This window comes from Oncorhynchus tshawytscha, unplaced genomic scaffold (genome assembly GCF_018296145.1).
Source record: "Oncorhynchus tshawytscha isolate Ot180627B unplaced genomic scaffold, Otsh_v2.0 Un_contig_556_pilon_pilon, whole genome shotgun sequence".
Lineage (NCBI taxonomy): Eukaryota > Metazoa > Chordata > Actinopteri > Salmoniformes > Salmonidae > Oncorhynchus > Oncorhynchus tshawytscha.
Window position 1 is genome coordinate 34,038 of NW_024609752.1, and position 19,860 is coordinate 53,897.

General features: G+C 42.7%; 1 protein-coding gene across 1 annotated transcript in view; it reads right to left on the minus strand.

Moving 5' to 3' along the window:
• The window catches only part of LOC112241247 (E3 ubiquitin-protein ligase RNF19A-like), a 66,495-nt gene that overhangs the window by 18,140 nt on the left and 28,495 nt on the right, over positions 1-19,860 (minus strand). The window contains exon 3 of the mRNA XM_042317576.1: positions 90-298. Within this exon, the coding sequence (XP_042173510.1) occupies positions 90-298 (209 nt within the window). The remainder of the gene's footprint in view (positions 1-89; positions 299-19,860) is intronic.

A 19,860-nucleotide genomic window follows, 5' to 3' on the forward strand; every position in this document is an offset into this window, starting at 1 on the left:
TCTTGTGCGCGTGTTCATCATCTTGTGTGCGTGTTCATCATCTTGTGTGTGTGTTTATCATCTTGTGTGTGTGTGTGTGTATGTGTTACCTGCAGCACCACTCTCCTGGCTGTAGCTAAGAGACGAGGAGCTGAAGGTGCGTAGCCTCAGGCTCTGGGCTCTCTGCTGCCGGGCGGCATCACACGTCTGGTTGGGGTGCCACAGCTGTTTACAGTGGTAACAGAACTCCGTGCCACACCCCTCACGCCCACACGTGATCTTAGGACAGCTGGCACAGCCAAAGGCAATGACTGCATACCTACAAAACCAGAGGGAGAAACAGGTCAGGGCTCCATCTTCCAGGACAGAAAGGGACAACACTCTCTGTGCTCAATGTCCAGGAGTCTCTGCCTGAGTCGTCAGAACACCCCCTGTTTCTAGCGATGTTCATTCATTCAGCTTCCAAAAAATATAGCTTGTACTAATTCAGCCCAGACAGTTGTCCCTGCCTGTCAGCCTCTCTCTCTCTTTCCCTGAGAACCCTCAGACAGGACCCTCAGACAGGACCCTCAGACAGGACCCTCAGACAGTGGTCCCCTGCCTGCCTCTCTCTCTCTCTCTCCAGGGTACTGCAGGCTAGCTCAGTGCTGCCCCCCTCTCATTGAATAACTCCGGTTGAAGGCCGACCAGGGTACTGCAGGCTAGCTCAGTGCTGCCCCCCTCTCATTGAATAACTCCGGTTGAAGGCCGACCAGGGTACTGCAGGCTAGCTCAGTGCTGCCCCCCTCTCATTGAATAACTCCGGTTGAAGGCCGACCAGGGTACTGCAGAACTAGAACTTAGAACTTCTGTGTGCAATTTTGAAAACAATCAATGCAAGGACATACATCTGGTGTATTAGAAGCAGTTATTGGCACCATGATTGTCTTTGAAATGAGTATTTATTCACACAAAAGATTGACCATGAAGATGTCCATTTTCTTCTTCACTATAACGGGGGGATCCTGTTTTCTGCTAACAAAGCCTGCAGTACCACGGTCGACCTTCAACTGGAGTTATTCAATGAGAGGGGGCAGCACTGAGCTAGCCTGCAGTACCACGGTCGACCTTCAACTGGAGTAATTCAATGAGAGGGGGGGCAGCACTGACCTAGCCTGCAGTACCCTGGTCGACCTTCAACTGGAGTTATTCAATGAGAGGGGGGGCAGCACTGAGCTAGCCTGCAGTACCACGGTCAGCCCTGAACTTTGAGGCTTCGATGAGAATCAGTCGTTCTCACCTGGCCAGAAAGACAACAGCCTGTCAGAAAGTCTCCAGGCTTTATCAGAGGCAGGTCATAACATTTAACACCCATCAGATACGGGTCAGTTTAGCGATTGGCCGTTAAGACGGTCTGTTTCACCAGCCACGTTGACGGGGGGGGGGTCAATTTGCAAGGCACTACGAATAAAAACAGACAACAAATAATGTATGAACACACATGAGTCAGGTTAGAATGCTGTATCTTTGTCTCACTGTCTGTTTTCAAAAGTGTTTCTGCCGTTTTGTTTCATAGATGCTAATTGCACATAGAAATACAGATCCTAGATCCCCACCTCACACAGCAACACTGCCTGACAGGGGAGCTGTGCGCAATGATAGATTCATTTTTGGAGGCGCTGCACACACACACACACACACACACACACACACACACACACACCTTAAATGTTGGTCTGATTTACTGGAAAGTTTACAAGGTGAGACTTTGTCCTCGTGTTTCTTGGATATTTACTTTGTTTTGTACACAAGCTGTTTTTCCGTGTTAGTTTGAGTCTGCTGCTTTAACTGATTGTGAACGCGACACCTCAGTCAGTTCCCTAATCTCTCTCTCACACACACACACACACACACACACACACACACACCTCGACCGGTCCCGTTACCTCTGGGCAGCTAAACATTGTCTCCTTACATTTCTTGTTTTTTGATGTAATTATGGGCGAACAGATATTTGGGCTGGTAAAAAAAATGTGAGCGGCTGGTAGATTTTGTAAGTAGGATTCAACACTAAGAGCCAGACTGACTGTAACAAACAGCAGTAGGATTCAACACTAAGAGCCAGACTGACTGTAACAAACAGCAGTAGGATTCAACACTAAGAGCCAGACTGACTGTAACAAACAGCAGTAGGATTCAACACTAAGAGCCAGACTGACTGTAACAAACAGCAGTAGGATTCAACACTAAGAGCCAGACTGACTGTAACAAACAGCAGTAGGATTCAACACTAAGAGCCAGACTGACTGTAACAAACAGCAGTAGGATTCAACACTAAGAGCCAGACTGACTGTAACAAACAGCAGTAGGATTCAACACTAAGAGCCAGACTGACTGTAACAAACAGCAGTAGGATTCAACACTAAGAGCCAGACTGACTGTAACAAACAGCAGTAGGATTCAACACTAAGAGCCAGACTGACTGTAACAAACAGCAGTAGGATTCAACACTAAGAGCCAGACTGACTAACAAACAGCAGTAGGATTCAACACTAAGAGCCAGACTGACTGTAACAAACAGCAGTAGGATTCAACACTAAGAGCCAGACTGACTGTAACAAACAGCAGTAGGATTCAACACTAAGAGCCAGACTGACTGTAACAAACAGCAGTAGGATTCAACACTAAGAGCCAGACTGACTAACAAACAGCAGTAGGATTCAACACTAAGAGCCAGACTGACTGTAACAAACAGCAGTAGGATTCAACACTAATTGCCAGATGAATGTCTGAGTAGCTCTAACTGCTCTGCTGAGGGAAGGGAAAGTTCCAAAGGAAATGTGGCTGCCAACAACTTAACAGCAGCAGTATGAAAACAGCCAAGCAAGGAGGACTGAACGGCGTACGACCAAGCGCCAGACCAACGGCTATGAAGACAGAGGAGAGAGACAGAGGAGGGGAACTATAGAGACAGAGGAGAGAGACAGAGGAGGGGAACTATAGAGACAGAGGAGAGAGACTGAGGAGGCGAACTATATAGACAGAGGAGAGAGACTGAGGAGGGGAACTATAGAGACAGAGGAGAGAGACTGGGGGAACTATAGAGACAGAGGAGAGAGACTGGGGGAACTATAGAGCCTGCAGCATCACGCTAAAAATGTAATATATAGGAGCCAGGCCAGCCTGCAGCATCACGCTGACAATGTAATATATAGGAGCCAGGCCAGCCTCCAGCATCACAATGTAATATATGGGAGCCGGGCCAGCCTCCAGCATCACACTGATGTAATATATAGGAGCCGGGCCAGCCTGCAGCATCACGCTGACAATGTAATATATAGGAGCCGGGCCAGCCTCCAGCATCACAATGTAATATATGGGAGCCGGGCCAGCCTCCAGCATCACAATGTAATATATGGGAGCCGGGCCAGCCTGCAGCATCACACTGACAATGTAATATATAGGAGCCGGGCCAGCCTCCAGCATCACAATGTAATATATAGGAGCCGGGCCAGCCTGCAGCATCACGCTAAAAATGTAATATATAGGAGCCAGGCCAGCCTGCAGCATCACGCTGACGATGTAATATATAGGAGCCAGGCCAGCCTCCAGCATCACGCTGACGATGTAATATATAGGAGCCAGGCCAGCCTCCAGCATCACGCTGACGATGTAATATATAGGAGCCAGGTCAGCCTGCAGCATCACACTGACGATGTAATATATAGGAGCCAGGCCAGACTCCAGCATCACAATGTAATATATAAGAGCAGGGCCAGCATCACGCTAAAAATGTAATATATAGGAGCCAGGCCAGCCTGCAGCATCACAATGTAATATATAGGAGCCAGGCCAGCATCACACTGATGTAATATATAGGAGCCAGGCCAGCCTGCAGCATCACAATGTAATATATAGGAGCTGGGCCAGCCTGCAGCATCACGCTGACGATGTAATATATAGGAGCCAGGCCTGCCTGCAGCATCACGCTGACGATGTAATATATAGGAGCCAGGCCAGCCTGCAGCATCACACTGATGTAATATATAGGAGCCAGGCCAGCCTCCAGCATCACACTGACGATGTAATATATAGGAGCCAGGTCAGCCTGCAGCATCACGCTGACGATGTAATATATAGGAGCCGGGCCAGCCTGCAGCATCACACTGATGTAATATATAGGAGCCGGGCCAGCCTGCAGCATCACACGGATGTAATATATAGGAGCCGGGCCAGCCTGCAGCATCACACTGATGTAATATATAGGAGCCAGGCCAGCCTGCAGCATCACGCTGACGATGTAATATATAGGAGCCAGGCCAGCCTCCAGCATCACACTGACGATGTAATATATAGGAGCCGGGCCAGCCTGCAGCATCACACTGATGTAATATATAGGAGCCAGGCCAGCCTGCAGCATCACACTGATGTAATATATAGGAGCCAGGCCAGCCTCCAGCATCACACTGACGATGTAATATATAGGAGCCGGGCCAGCCTGCAGCATCACACGGATGTAATATATAGGAGCCGGGCCAGCCTGCAGCATCACACGGATGTAATATATAGGAGCCAGGCCAGCCTGCAACATCATGCTGATGTAATAATATAGGGCGGTAGGTAGCTTAGCGGATAAGAGCGTTGGGCCAGTAACCAAAAGGTTGCTGGTTCAAATCCACGAGCAGACTAGGTATACAAAAATATATCGATGTGCCCTTGAGCAAGGCACTTCACCCTAATTACTTCTGTACATCGCTCTGGATAAGAGCATCTGCTAAATGACAACAAAATGTAAATGTTATGTGATGGATTTAGAGACAGTAGGCTAATCGATGGACCATCTCACACCACTGAGTGAGGCCTCGTCTCTCCTTCCTCTCCTCTCCAGCAGGTCAATGACAGAGAGACAGCAGCCACGGCTCCAGTCGAAGTCCATTCTTACTCAGTCAGCAGGTTTAGGGGGGAAATGTGTGTTTAAAAAGGCCTGACAGAACTGGATGTTAATGTCTCATGTTAATAACATTATGAAGCTTGTGTGAGACAGGGAGGGTTGAGTGTGGGGGGTTTGGTCCATAGGGAGGGTTGAGTGTGGGGGTTTGGTCCATAGGGAGACAGGGAGGGTTGAGTGTGGGGGTTTGGTCCATAGGGAGACAGGGAGGGTTGAGTGTGGGGGTTTGGTCCATAGGGAGACAGGGGGGGTTGAGTGTGGGGGTTTGGTCCATAGGGAGACAGGGGGGGTTGAGTGTGGGGGTTTGGTCCATAGGGAGACAGGGAGGGTTGAGTGTGGGGGTTTGGTCCATAGGGAGACACGGGGGGTTGAGTGTGGGGGTTTAGCCCATAGGGAGACAGGGAAGCTTGAGTGTGGTGGTTTGGTCCATAGGGAGGGTTGAGTGTGGGGGTGTGGTCCATAGGGAGACAGGGAGGGTTGCGTGTGGGGGTTTGGTCCATAATGAGACAGGGAGGGTTGAGTGTGGAGGTTTGGCCCATAGTGAGACAGGGAGGGTTGAGTGTGGAGGTTTGGCCCATAGGGAGACAGGGAAGGTTGAATGTGGGGGTCTGGCCCATAGTGAGACAGGGAGGGTTGAGTGTGGGGTTTGGCCCATAGGGAGACAGGGAAGGTTGAGTGTGGGGGTTTGAGTGTGGGGGTTTGGCCCATAGGGAGACAGGGAGGATGGGGTGTGGGGGGTTGGCCCATAGGGAGACAGGGAGGATGGAGTGTGTGGGGGTTTGGCCCATAGTGAGACAGGGAGGTTGAGTGTGGGGGGTTTGGTCCATAGTGAGACAGGGAGGGTTGAGTGTGGGGGGTTTGGCCCATAGTGAGACACAGAGTTGAGTGTGGGGTTTAGTCCATAGGGAGACACAGAGGATTGAGTGTGGGGGGTGTGGCCCATAGTGAGACAGGGAGGGTTGAGTGTGGGGGTGTGGCCCATAGTGGAGCCAGTCTCTCTCCTGCTCCAGCCCTCTACTCTTGACTCACAGCCCCACCCAGCCCAGCTGGAACCATTGGCCCCCGCACTCCCAGAGCTGTCTGCTCCAACATGTGTGTGTTCTCCTCTCAATCAGTCCCTCTACTCTTGACTCACAGCCCCACCCAGCCCAGCAGGGCTAAAGTTCAGCTGGAACCATTGGCCCCGTCCCTCCCAGAGCTGGCTACTCCAACATGTGTGTGTTCTCCTCTCAGTCCCTCTCCACAGGCTGGACTCTGGACTGACGTTCCCAAATCCCCTCTGACCAGCAGTGCGTTCAACTGCATGGTGTAACAGGCCAGTAATACAGAACAGTCTCACTACAGAGCTGCACGGTGTAACAGGACAGTATAGTACAGAACAGTCTCACTACAGAGCTGCACGGTGTAACAGGACAGTATAGTACAGAACAGTCTCACTACAGAGCTGCACGGTGTAACAGGACAGTATAGTACAGAACAGTCTCACTACAGAGCTGCACGGTGTAACAGGACAGTAGTACAGAACAGTCTCACTACAGAGCTGCACGGTGTAACAGGACAGTAGTACAGAACAGTCTCACTACAGAGCTGTTGTTGTTAGTAGTAGACATGACATGAAACGTGGTCCAATACTTGAGAAATGAACATAGAGTCAGAGGCAGCAAGTTATCGTGCCAGACACCAACCAGCCTGAGCCGTGGGGAACTATAGAGTCAGAGGCAGCAAGTTATCGTGCCAGACACCAACCAGCCTGAGCCGTCATCTCATCAACACAAATAATTCACATTTCCTAATATCCTAATATTGGCACCAAGCAGCCTGAGCAAGAACAAGTTCTCTTTATCTGGTATCAGAATATCCCTAAAACTAGCCTGAGCCAGACATATGAAGTGTCATAACACCCTAAAACTATCCTTAGCCAGATCCTTATTGATATGAAGTGTCATAACACCCCTAAAACTATCCTTATTGATCCAAGCATTGATATGAAGTGTCAGACACACCCCTAAAACTATCCTTATTGATCCTTATTGATATGAAGTGTCATAACACCCCTAAAACTATCCTTATTGATACCTGAAGTGTCATAACACCCTAAAACTATCCTTATTGATATGAAGTGTCATAACACCCCTAAAACTATCCTTATTGATCTAATAACACCCCTAAAACTATCTTATTATTGATATGAAGTGTCATAACACCCCTAAAACTATCCTTATTGATATGAAGTGTCATAACCTAAAACCCTAAAACTATCTATCCTTATTGATATGAAGTGTCATAACACCCTAAAACTATCCTTATTGATATGAAGTGTCATAACACCCCTAAAACTATCCTTATTGATATGAAGTGTCATAACACCCTAAAAACTATCCTTATTGATATGAAGTGTCATAACACCCCTAAAACTATCCTTATTGATATGAAGTGTCATAACACCCCTAAAACTATCCTTATTGATATGAAGTGTCATAACACCCCTAAAACTATCCTTATTGATATGAAGTGTCATAACACCCCTAAAACTATCCTTATTGATATGAAGTGTCATAACACCCCTAAAACTATCCTTATTGATATGAAGTGTCATAACACCCCTAAAACTATCCTTATTGATATGAAGTGTCATAACACCCCTAAAACTATCCTTATTGATATGAAGTGTCATACCACCCCTAAAACTATCCTTATTGATCCTTATTGATATGAAGTGTCAGAACACCCCTAAAACTATCCTTATTGATATGAAGTGTCATAACACCCCTAAAACTATCCTTATTGATATGAAGTGTCATAACACCCCTAAAACTATCCTTATTGATATGAAGTGTCATAACACCCCTAAAACTATCCTTATTGATCCTTGTTGATTTGAAGTGTCATAACACCCCTAAAACTATCCTTATTGACATGAAGTGTCATAACACCCCTAAAACTATCCTCATTGATATGAAGTGTCATAACACCCCTAAAACTATCCTTATTGATATGAAGTGTCATAACACCCCTAAAACTATCCTTATTGATATGAAGTGTCATAACACCCCTAAAACTATCCTTATTGATATGAAGTGTCATACCACCCCTAAAACTATCCTTATTGATATGAAGTGTCATAACACCCCTAAAAATCCTGATCCTTATTGATATGAAGTGTCATAACACCCCTAAAACTATCCTTATTGTCATAACACCCCTAAAACTATCCTTATTGATCCTGAATCCTTATTGATTTGAAGTGTCATAACACCCCTAAAACTATCCTTATTGATATGAAGTGTCATAAAACACCCCTAAAACTATCCTTATTGATATGAAGTGTCATAACACCCTAAAACTATCCTTATTGATATGAAGTGTCATAACACCCCTAAAACTATCCTTATTGATATGAAGTGTCATAACACCCCTAAAACTATCCTTATTGATATGAAGTGTCATAACACCCCTAAAAACTATCCTTATTGATATGAAGTGTCATAACACCCCTAAAACTATCCTTATTGATCTAAAACTATCCATTGATATGAATCATAACACCCCTAAAACTATCCTTATTGATATGAAGTGTCATAACACCCCTAAAACTATCCTTATTGATATGAAGTGTCATAACACCCCTAAAACTATCCTTATTGATCCTTATTGATATGAAGTGTCATAACACCCCTAAAACTATCCTTATTGATATGAAGTGTCATAACACCCCTAAAACTATCCTTATTGATATGAAGTGTCATAACACCCCTAAAACTATCCTTATTGATATGAAGTGTCATAACACCCCTAAAACTATCCTTATTGATATGAAGTGTAACACCCTAAAACATCCTTATTGATATGAAGTGTCCTAAAACTATCCTTATTGATATGAAGTGTCATAACACCCCTAAAACTATCCTTATTGATATGAAGTGTCATAACACCCCTAAAACTATCCTTATTGATATGAAGTGTCATAACACCCCTAAAACTATCCTTATTGATATGAAGTGTCATAACACCCCTAAAACTATCCTTATTGATATGAAGTGTCATAACACCCCTAAAACTATCCTTATTGATATGAAGTGTCATAACACCCCTAAAACTATCCTTATTGATATGAAGTGTCATAACACCCCTAAAACTATCCTTATTGATATGAAGTGTCATAACACCCCTAAAAACTATTGATAACACCCTCCTTATTGATATGAAGTGTCATAACACCCCTAAAACTATCCTTATTGATTATGAAGTGTCATAACACCCTAAAACTATCCTTATTGATATGAAGTGTCATAACACCCCTAAAACTATCCTTATTGATATGAAGTGTCATAACACCCCTAAAACTATCCCTATTATCCTTATTGATATGAAGTGTCATAACACCCCTAAAAATCCTATCCTCATTGATATGAAGTGTCATAACACCCTAAAACTATCCTTATTGATATGAAGTGTCATAACACCCCTAAAACTATCCTTATTGATATGAAGTGTCATAACACCCCTAAAACTATCCTTATTGATATGAAGTGTCATAACACCCCTAAAACTATCCTTATTGATCCTTCATAACACCCTAAAACTATGAAGTGTCATAACACCCCTAAAACTATCCTTATTGATATGAAGTGTCATAACACCCCTAAAACTATCCTTATTGATAACACCCTAAAACTATCCTTATTGATATGAAGTGTCATAACACCCCTAAAACTATCCTTATTGATATGAAGTGTCATAACACCCCTAAAACTATCCTTATTGATATGAAGTGTCATAACACCCCTAAAACTATCCTTATTGATCCTTATTGATATGAAGTGTCATAACACCCTAAAACTATCCTTATTGATATGAAGTGTCATAACACCCCTAAAACTATCCTTATTGATATGAAGTGTCATAACACCCCTAAAACTACTTATTGATATGAAGTGTCATAACACCCCTAAAACTATCCTTATTGATATGAAGTGTCATACCACCCCTAAAACTATCCTTATTGATCCTTATTGATATGAAGTGTCAGAACACCCCTAAAACTATCCTTATTGATATGAAGTGTCATAACACCCCTAAAACTATCCTTATTGATATGAAGTGTCATAACACCCCTAAAACTATCCTTATTGATATGAAGTGTCATAACACCCCTAAAACTATCCTTATTGATATGAAGTGTCATAACACCCCTAAAACTATCCTTATTGATATGAAGTGTCATACACCCTAAAACTATCCTTATTGATATGAAGTGTCATAACACCCCTAAAACTATCCTTATTGATATGAAGTGTCATAACACCCCTAAAACTATCCTTATTGATATGAAGTGTCATAACACCCCTAAAACTATCCTTATTGATATGAAGTGTCATAACACCCCTAAAACTATCCTTATTGATATGAAGTGTCATAACACCCCTAAAACTATCCTTATTGATATGAAGTGTCATAACACCCCTAAAACTATCCTCATTGATATGAAGTGTCATAACACCCCTAAAACTATCCTTATTGATATGAAGTGTCATAACACCCCTAAAACTATCCTTATTGATATGAAGTGTCATAACCCTAAAACTATCCTTATTGATATGAAGTGTCATAACCCTAAAACTATCCTTATTGATATGAAGTGTCATAACACCCCTAAAACTATCCTTATTGATCCTTATTGATATGAAGTGTCATAACACCCCTAAAACTATCCTTATTGATATGAAGTGTCATAACACCCTAAAACTATCCTTATTGATATGAAGTGTCATAACACCCCTAAAACTATCTTATTGATATGAAGTGTCATTATTGATATGAAGTGTCATAACACCCCTAAAACTATCCTTATTGATCCTTATTGATATGAAGTGTGTCATAACACCCCTAAAACTATCCTTATTGATATGAAGTGTCATAACACCCCTAAAACTATCCTTATTGATATGAAGTGTCATAACACCCCTAAAACTATCCTTATTGATATGAAGTGTCATAACACCCCTAAAACTATCCTAACACCCCTAAAACTATATTGATATGAAGTGTCATAACACCCCTAAAACTATCCTTATTGATATGAAGTGTCATAACACCCCTAAAACTATCCTTATTGATATGAAGTGTCATAACACCCCTAAAACTATCCTTATTGATATGAAGTGTCATAACACCCCTAAAACTATCCTTATTGATATGAAGTGTCATAACACCCCTAAAACTATCCTTATTGATATGAAGTGTCATAACACCCCTAAAACTATCCTTATTGATATGAAGTGTCATAACACCCCTAAAACTATCCTTATTGATATGAAGTGTCATAACACCCCTAAAACTATCCTTATTGATATGAAGTGTCATAACACCCCTAAAACTATCCTTATTGATATGAAGTGTCATAACACCCCTAAAAAACTATCCTTATTGATCCTTATTGATATGAAGTGTCATAACACCCCTAAAACTATCCTTATTGATATGAAGTGTCATAACACCCCTAAAACTATCCTTATTGATGATGAAGTGTCATAACACCCCTAAAACTATCCTTATTGATATGAAGTGTCATAACACCCCTAAAACTACTTATTGTCATAACACCCCTAAAATCCTTATTGATATGAAGTGTCATAACACCCCTAAAACTATCCTTATTGATATGAAGTGTCATAACACCCCTAAAACTATCCTTATTGATATGAAGTGTCATAACACCCCTAAAACTATCCTTATTGATATGAAGTGTCATAACACCCCTAAAACTATCCTTATGAAGTGTCATAACACCCCTAAAACTATCCTTATTGATATGAAGTGTCAGAACACCCCTAAAACTATCCTTATTGATATGAAGTGTCATAACACCCCTAAAACTATCCTTATTGATATGAAGTGTCATAACACCCCTAAAACTATCCTTATTGATATGAAGTGTCATACCACCCCTAAAACTATCCTTATTGATCCTTATTGATATGAAGTGTCAGAACACCCCTAAAACTATCCTTATTGATATGAAGTGTCATAACACCCCTAAAACTATCCTTATTGATATGAAGTGTCATAACACCCCTAAAACTATCCTTATTGATATGAAGTGTCATAACACCCCTAAAACTATCCTTATTGATATGAAGTGTCATAACACCCCTAAAACTATCCTTATTGATATGAAGTGTCATAACACCCCTAAAACTATCCTTATTGATATGAAGTGTCATAACACCCCTAAAACTATCCTTATTGATATGAAGTGTCATAACACCCCTAAAACTATCCTTATTGATATGAAGTGTCATAACACCCCTAAAACTATCCTTATTGATATGAAGTGTCATAACACCCCTAAAACTATCCTTATTGATATGAAGTGTCATAACACCCCTAAAACTATCCTTATTGATCCTCATTGATATGAAGTGCCATAACACCCTAAAACTATCCTTATTGATATGAGGTGTCATAACACCCCTAAAACTATCCTTATTGATATGAAGTGTCATAACACCCCTAAAACAGTCCGTATTGATATGAAGTGTCATAACACCCCTAAAACTATCCTTATTGATCCTTCTTGATATGAAGTGTCATAACACCCCTAAAACTATCCTTATTGATATGAAGTGTCATAACACCCCTAAAACTATCCTTATTGATCCTCATTGATATGAAGTGCCATAACACCCTAAAACTATCCTTATTGATATGAGGTGTCATAACACCCCTAAAACTATCCTTATTGATATGAAGTGTCATAACACCCCTAAAACTATCCTTATTGATCCTTATTGATATGAAGTGTCATAACACCCCTAAAACTATCCTTATTGATCCTCATTGATATGAAGTGCCATAACACCCTAAAACTATCCTTATTGATATGAGGTGTCATAACACCCCTAAAACTATCCTTATTGATATGAAGTGTCATAACACCCCTAAAACAGTCCGTATTGATATGAAGTGTCATAACACCCCTAAAACTATCCTTATTGATCCTTCTTGATATGAAGTGTCATAACACCCCTAAAACTGTCCGTATTGATATGAAGTGTCATAACACCCCTAAAACTATCCTTATTGATCCTTCTTGATATGAGGTGTCATAACACCCCTAAAATTATCCTTATTGATATGAAGAGTCATAACACCCCTAAAACTATCCATTTTGATATGAAGTGTCATAACACCCCTAAAACTATCCTTATTGATCCTTATTGATAAGTGTCATAACACCCCTAAAACTATCCATATTGATATGAAGTGTCATAACACCCCTAAAACTATCCTTATTGATCCTCATTGATATGAAGTGTCATAACACTCCTAAAACTATCCTTATTGATATGAAGTGTCATAACACCCATACTACTAATTTTGAAAATTACTCTCTCCAGAAATAAGTCTCTCACTGTTGCTGCCTGCTACCGACCCCCCTCAGCTCCCAGCTGTGCCCTGGACACCATTTGTGAATTGATCGCCCCCCATCTAGCCTCAGAGTTTGTTCTGTTAGGTGACCTAAACTGGGATATGCTTAACACCCCGCCAGTCCTACAATCTAAGCTAGTTGCCCTCAATCTCACACAAATCATCAAGGAACCCACCAGGTACAACCCTAACTCTGTAAACAAGGGCACCCTCATAGACGTCATCCTGACCAACTGGCCCTCCAAATACACCTCCGCTGTCTTCAACCAGGATCTCAGCGATCACTGCCTCATTGCCTGTATCCGCTACGGAGCCGCAGTCAAACGACCACCCCTCATCACGGTCAAACGCTCCCCAAAACACTTCTGTGAGCAGGCCTTTCTAATCGACCTGGCCCGGGTATCCTGGAAGGACATTGACCTCATCCCGTCAGTTGAGGATGCCTGGTCATTCTTTAAAAGTAACTTCCTCACCATTTTAGATAAGCATGCTCCGTTCAAAAAATGCAGAACTAAGAACAGATACAGTCCTTGGTTCACCCCAGACCTGACTGCCCTCGACCAGCACAAAAACATCCTGTGGCGGACTGCAATAGCATCGAATAGTCCCCGTGATATGCAACTGTTCAGGGAAGTCCGGAACCAATACACACAGTCAGTCAGGAAAGCTAAGGCCAGCTTCTTCAGGCAGAAGTTTGCATCCTGTAGCTCCAACTCCAAAAAGTTCTGGGACACTGAAGTCCATGGAGAACAAGAGCACCTCCTCCCAGCTGCCCACTGCACTGAGGCTAGGTAACACGGTCACCACCGATAAATCCATGATTATCGATAACTTCAATAAGCATTTCTCAACGGCTGGCCATGCCTTCCGCCTGGCTACTCCAACCTCGGCCAACAGCTCCTCCCCCGGCAGCTCCTCGCCCAATCCTCTCCAAGTTCTCCTTTACCCAAATCCAGATAGCAGATGTTCTGAAAGAGTTGCAAAACCTGGACCCGTACAAATCAGCTGGGCTTGACAATCTGGACCCCTATTTCTGAAACTATCCGCCGCCATTGTCGCAACCCCTATTACCAGCCTGTTCAACCTCTCTTTCATATCGTCTGAGATCCCCAAGGATTGAAAGCTGCCGCAGTCATCCCCCTCTTCAAAGGGGAGACACCCTGGACCCAAACTGTTACAGACCTATATCCATCCTGCCCTGCCTATCTAAGGTCTTCGAAAGCCAAGTCAACAAACAGGTCACTGACCATCTCGAATCCCACCGTACCTTCTCCGCTGTGCAATCTGGCTTCCGAGCCGGTCACGGGTGCACCTCAGCCACACTCAAGGTACTAAACGATATCATAACCGCCATCGATAAAAGACAGTACTGTGCAGCCGTCTTCATCGACCTTGCCAAGGCTTTCGACTCTGTCAATCACCATATTCTCATCGGCAGACTCAGTAGCCTCGGTTTTTCGGATGACTGCCTTGCCTGGTTCACCAATTACTTTGCAGACAGAGTTCAGTGTGTCAAATCGGAGGGCATGCTGTCCGGTCCTCTGGCAGTCTCTATGGGGGTGCCACAGGGTTCAATTCTCGGGCCGACTCTTTTCTCTGTGTATATCAATGATGTTGCTCTTGCTGCGGGCGATTCCCTGATCCACCTCTACGCAGACGACACCATTCTATATACTTTCGGCCCGTCATTGGACACTGTGCTATCTAACCTCCAAACAAGCTTCAATGCCATACAACACTCCTTCCGTGGCCTCCAACTGCTCTTAAACGCTAGTAAAACCAAATGCATGCTTTTCAACCGATCGCTGCCTGCACCCGCATGCCCGACTAGCATCACCACCCTGGATGGTTCCGACCTTGAATATGTGGACATCTATAAGTACCTAGGTGTCTGGCTAGACTGCAAACTCTCCTTCCAGACTCATATCAAACATCTCCAATCAAAAATCAAATCAAGAGTCGGCTTTCTATTCCGCAACAAAGCCTCCTTCACTCACGCCGCCAAGCTTACCCTAGTAAAACTGACTATCCTACCAATCCTCGACTTCGGCGATGTCATCTACAAAATGGCTTCCAACACTCTACTCAGCAAACTGGATGCAGTATACCACAGTGCCATCCGTTTTGTCACTAAAGCACCTTATACCACCCACCACTGCGACTTGTATGCTCTAGTCGGCTGGCCCTCGCTACATATTCGTCGCCAGACCCACTGGCTCCAGGTCATCTACAAGTCCATGCTAGGTAAAGCTCCGCCTTATCTCAGTTCACTGGTCACGATGGCAACACCCATCCGTAGCACGCGCTCCAGCAGGTGTATCTCACTGATCATCCCTAAAGCCAACACCTCATTTGGCCGCCTTTCGTTCCAGTACTCTGCTGCCTGTGACTGGAACGAATTGCAAAAATCGCTGAAGTTGGAGACTTTTATCTCCCTCACCAACTTCAAACATCAGCTATCTGAGCAGCTAACCGATCGCTGCAGCTGTACATAGTCTATTGGTAAATAGCCCACCCATTTTCACCTACCTCATCCCCATACTGTTTTTATTTATTTACTTTTCTGCTCTTTGCACACCAATATCTCTACCTGTACATGACCATCTGATCATTTATCACTCCAGTGTTAATCTGCAAAATTGTAACTATTCGTCTACCTCCTCATGCCTTTTGCACACATTGTATATAGACTCCCCCCTTTGTTTTCTACTGTGTTATTGACTTGTTAATTGTTTATTCCATGTGTAACTCTGTGTTGTCTGCTCACACTGCTATGCTTTATCTTGGTCAGGTCGCAGTTGTAAATGAGAACTTGTTCTCAACTAGCCTACCTGGTTAAATAAAGGTGAAATAAAAAATATAAAAAATAAAACTATCCTTATTGATCCTTATTGATATGAAGTGTTATAACACCCCTAAAACTATCCTTATTGATATGAAGTGTCATAACACTCCTAAAACTGTCCTTATTGATATGAAGTGTCATAACACCCCTAAAACTATCCTTATTGATAGCAAGTGCCGTAACTTGCGACCAATAAAAATGAGAAATTGGACACCTTTGTTTAATTCCGCATCCAATGTTGAATCTCTGAAGTGCCGTGGGATAATTTAACAGAGCTGTTACTATAATTATAAAGTGTCTTAATTATATTGACCAAAACAAAACAAAAAATCAAAAGAGTCTCAAAAATAAAAATAATGTTTAACTGTATCAAAAGCCATTTAAAAGTCCACAAATAAAACACAGCCATCTTCCACAATGTTCTCGTTGTCGTCTGTCAAGTCCAATACGGGTCTAATATGATGACATATGTGTCTGCCCTTCATAAAACCAGACTGGGTTTCATCAATGATTTGGTCAAGACCTGCAAGCAGCTTTTCCATCATTGTTCATTCAATGTGATTTGGTCTCCAAATTGTCTGACATCACAGGATCTTTGTTTGATTTGGGTATTACAGAAATGAGGCCTTGTTGTCATTGAAACAGGCAGGACCCATAAATCAACTGCCTCTTTAAAAACATTAAATTCAACAATATCCTTCTGAAAATATTTATAGAATTCACTGATGATGCCATCATTCCCTGGAGATTTGTTCTTTTCACTTAAATCACCAGACTTTTGGAAGTCTATGAATTTTGCATAGTCTTTGACAGAGTCAGGACAGGCAGATACGTCACTAGTAGGACAGGCATTACTGGGATAAAGGCGACCATAGAATTCTGAAACAAGTTTGGAAATATCTTTGGGGTTTTCATTTTCTTTGTCATCTATATGAAGCTTATGAATAGATGGAAATTCTGAACTTCTCTAAAATTGTAACGGTTGTGTTTTTTCACCACCTTCCTCCAACCATCTCCTCCTGCTCTCTCTTTATACATTCTGTCCATTTCTAGTTGTAAAGAGAATAACAGACCCTCCAACCATCTCCTGCTCTCTCTTTATACATTCTGTCCATTTCTAGTTGTAAAGAGAACAGACCCTCCAACCATCTCCTGCTCTCTCTTTATACATTCTGTCCATTTCTAGTTGTAAAGAGAATAACAGACCCTCCAACCATCTCCTTCTGCTCTCTCTTTATACATTCTGTCCATTTCTAGTTGTAAAGAGAATAAGACCCTCCAACCATCTCCTCCTGCTCTCTCTTTATACATTCTGTCCATTTCTAGTTGTAAAGAGAATAACTGACCCTCCAACCATCTCCTCCTGCTCTCTCTTTATACATTCTGTCCATTTCTAGTTGTAAAGAGAATAACTGACCCTCCAACCATCTCCTCCTGCTCTCTCTTCATACATTGGGTCCGTTTCTAGTTGTAAAGAGAATAACTGAGCCTTTCCTTCTTCATCAAGGTCCTCCATAGAGATTAGAGAAAGTTTTTCCTTAACAAGTTTATCTTCCCTCAATCTTTTAAGTTCAGTTTCTTTACCTCTCTTCATGGCTGTTTGTCTCATCTCATACTTCATTCATTCACAATATTTTCCATAAGACTTAAATAGTTGGGCTTCCCTCCAATTCTCTTGTATAATATGTTTGGCATCCATCTTGAAATGATCATCTTCCAACAGTCTACTATTGAGTTTCCAATAACTCTGTTTATTAACTTCAGATCCATTCATAGGATCCATGAATGGGGGCGGCAGGGTAGCCTAGTGGTTAGAGTGTAGAGGGGGCAGGGTAGCCTAGTGGTTAGAGTGTAGAGGCGGCAGGGTAGCCTAGTGGTTAGAGCGTTGGACTAGTAACCGGAAGGTTGCAAGTTCAAACCCCAGAGCTGACAAGGTACAAATATGTCGTTCTGCCCCTGAACAAGGCAGTTAACCCACTGTTCCTAGGCCGTCATTGAAAATAAGAATTTGTTCTTAACTGACTTGCCTAGTTAAATAAAGGGTAAAAAAGATAAGAATATAACTTTATGATCGGTAAGATTTGGATGGTTCAATGGATACCTTGACTACAGTGTTATCTAATGAATTACAAGTCAACTCTTGGCAGTCTGGACATGTCCTTGTTACACCAAGTGAAGTCCTTTTTATCAGGATATGTAGATCTCCAAATATTGACTAATCCAATCCCAAGAAATAGATGATAAAAACTCAGGATTAACAATGCTGGATCTGTTATTAGGAGGCGGATATCTGTCAATCAGCACATTAGATACAGAATTATAATCTCCACCTGAGATCATTTTTGATCTCCTGAAATACACCTTTAACTCTTTTCATCTCTTCTTGAAATAAAATCCGTTTTGTTTGTTGTTGGATGCATAAATATATAAAAACATTTCACTGTTAAAATTAACCAACGTCCAGAGTGGTGAGTCTTACTACTGGTGACCTCCCCTTTAAATGCACCTCTTAAAACTGCTACACCTGCAGAGTGGTTGTTGCCATATAACCAGATATCGTTACCCCAGGGCGTCCCACAGGGCGGTGTACAATTGGTCCAGCGTCGTCCGGGGGAGGCAGTCTTTGTAAATAAGAATTTGTTCTTAAACCGACTAGCCAAGTTAATTAAAAAGGTTCACAAAAAAATAATTCTTACTCCCACAAGGGGGAGGCATTGTGTAGACCTTACAATAAGCAGTTAGTGTTTAGTTTAGCCAGTTCTCAGGTCAGCTTTTTCCTCATTCAAGTGTTGGGTCTACATTTTTTAGAATAAAAGGCTGCTTTTCAACTGGTAATTACAGCAGTGTTTTGGCGTTCCAGTTCTGTCAGAGTTCGGCTCTCTCTCCAGTGTTCTGATTTGGCCACATTTCCCGTCGATGACAGTTCTTGCACCGATAAAAAAAGCCTTTTTCCTGCCGTTCAGGCGACAGCCACCATCAGCCACAGTTTCTCTCTTTATCCGCTGAGATCAGGCTGTAGCCACCAGCAGCCACAGTTTCTCTCGCCACTTTATCCGCTGAGGTCAGATCCTCCGTGAACCTCAATGTTTGCTTGATGAGAAACTCACAATTCTTCGCTCGTCTCCAGAGAAGATCGCGTGTAGATCTGTTAGTGAACCGGATGATGGTTTTCCCTCGGTCTCGTCTTGATCCTCGAGTCTTCCCAAACGATGAACGATGTCCACATTTTCCTGAAGTTTGGCTTTTGATTCTGGAATGTCAGCTCCACAGATGTCAACAACTCTGGAATGACAGCTCCACAGATGTCAACAACTCTGGAATGACAGCTCCACAGATGTCAACAACTCTGGATTTGATGTCCTCACCCGCCTGCTCTGAAATTCCATGGAGCCTCAGGTTCCACCTGCGCTGGGATCTCTCCTCCTCGTTCACCTTTTGCTCGAGTTTCGTCCCCTTCTCATTTTCCTGCCAGATAACTTCCACTTTTGAGGGGTTTCACTTCTCTAAAGATAGTCAGGTATTGATTTTTTTCATGGCCTAAATTTTCATCGTATTCTCCCTAACCATATCCCTCCAAGTCCCTTTCATCTATCGTTGCTGTCAAAAAGCATCACAATATTGTTTTGCATCTCAAGAAGTGACATACCCTCTTGGCCTCTTCTTTTCCCCCTGGGGCTTG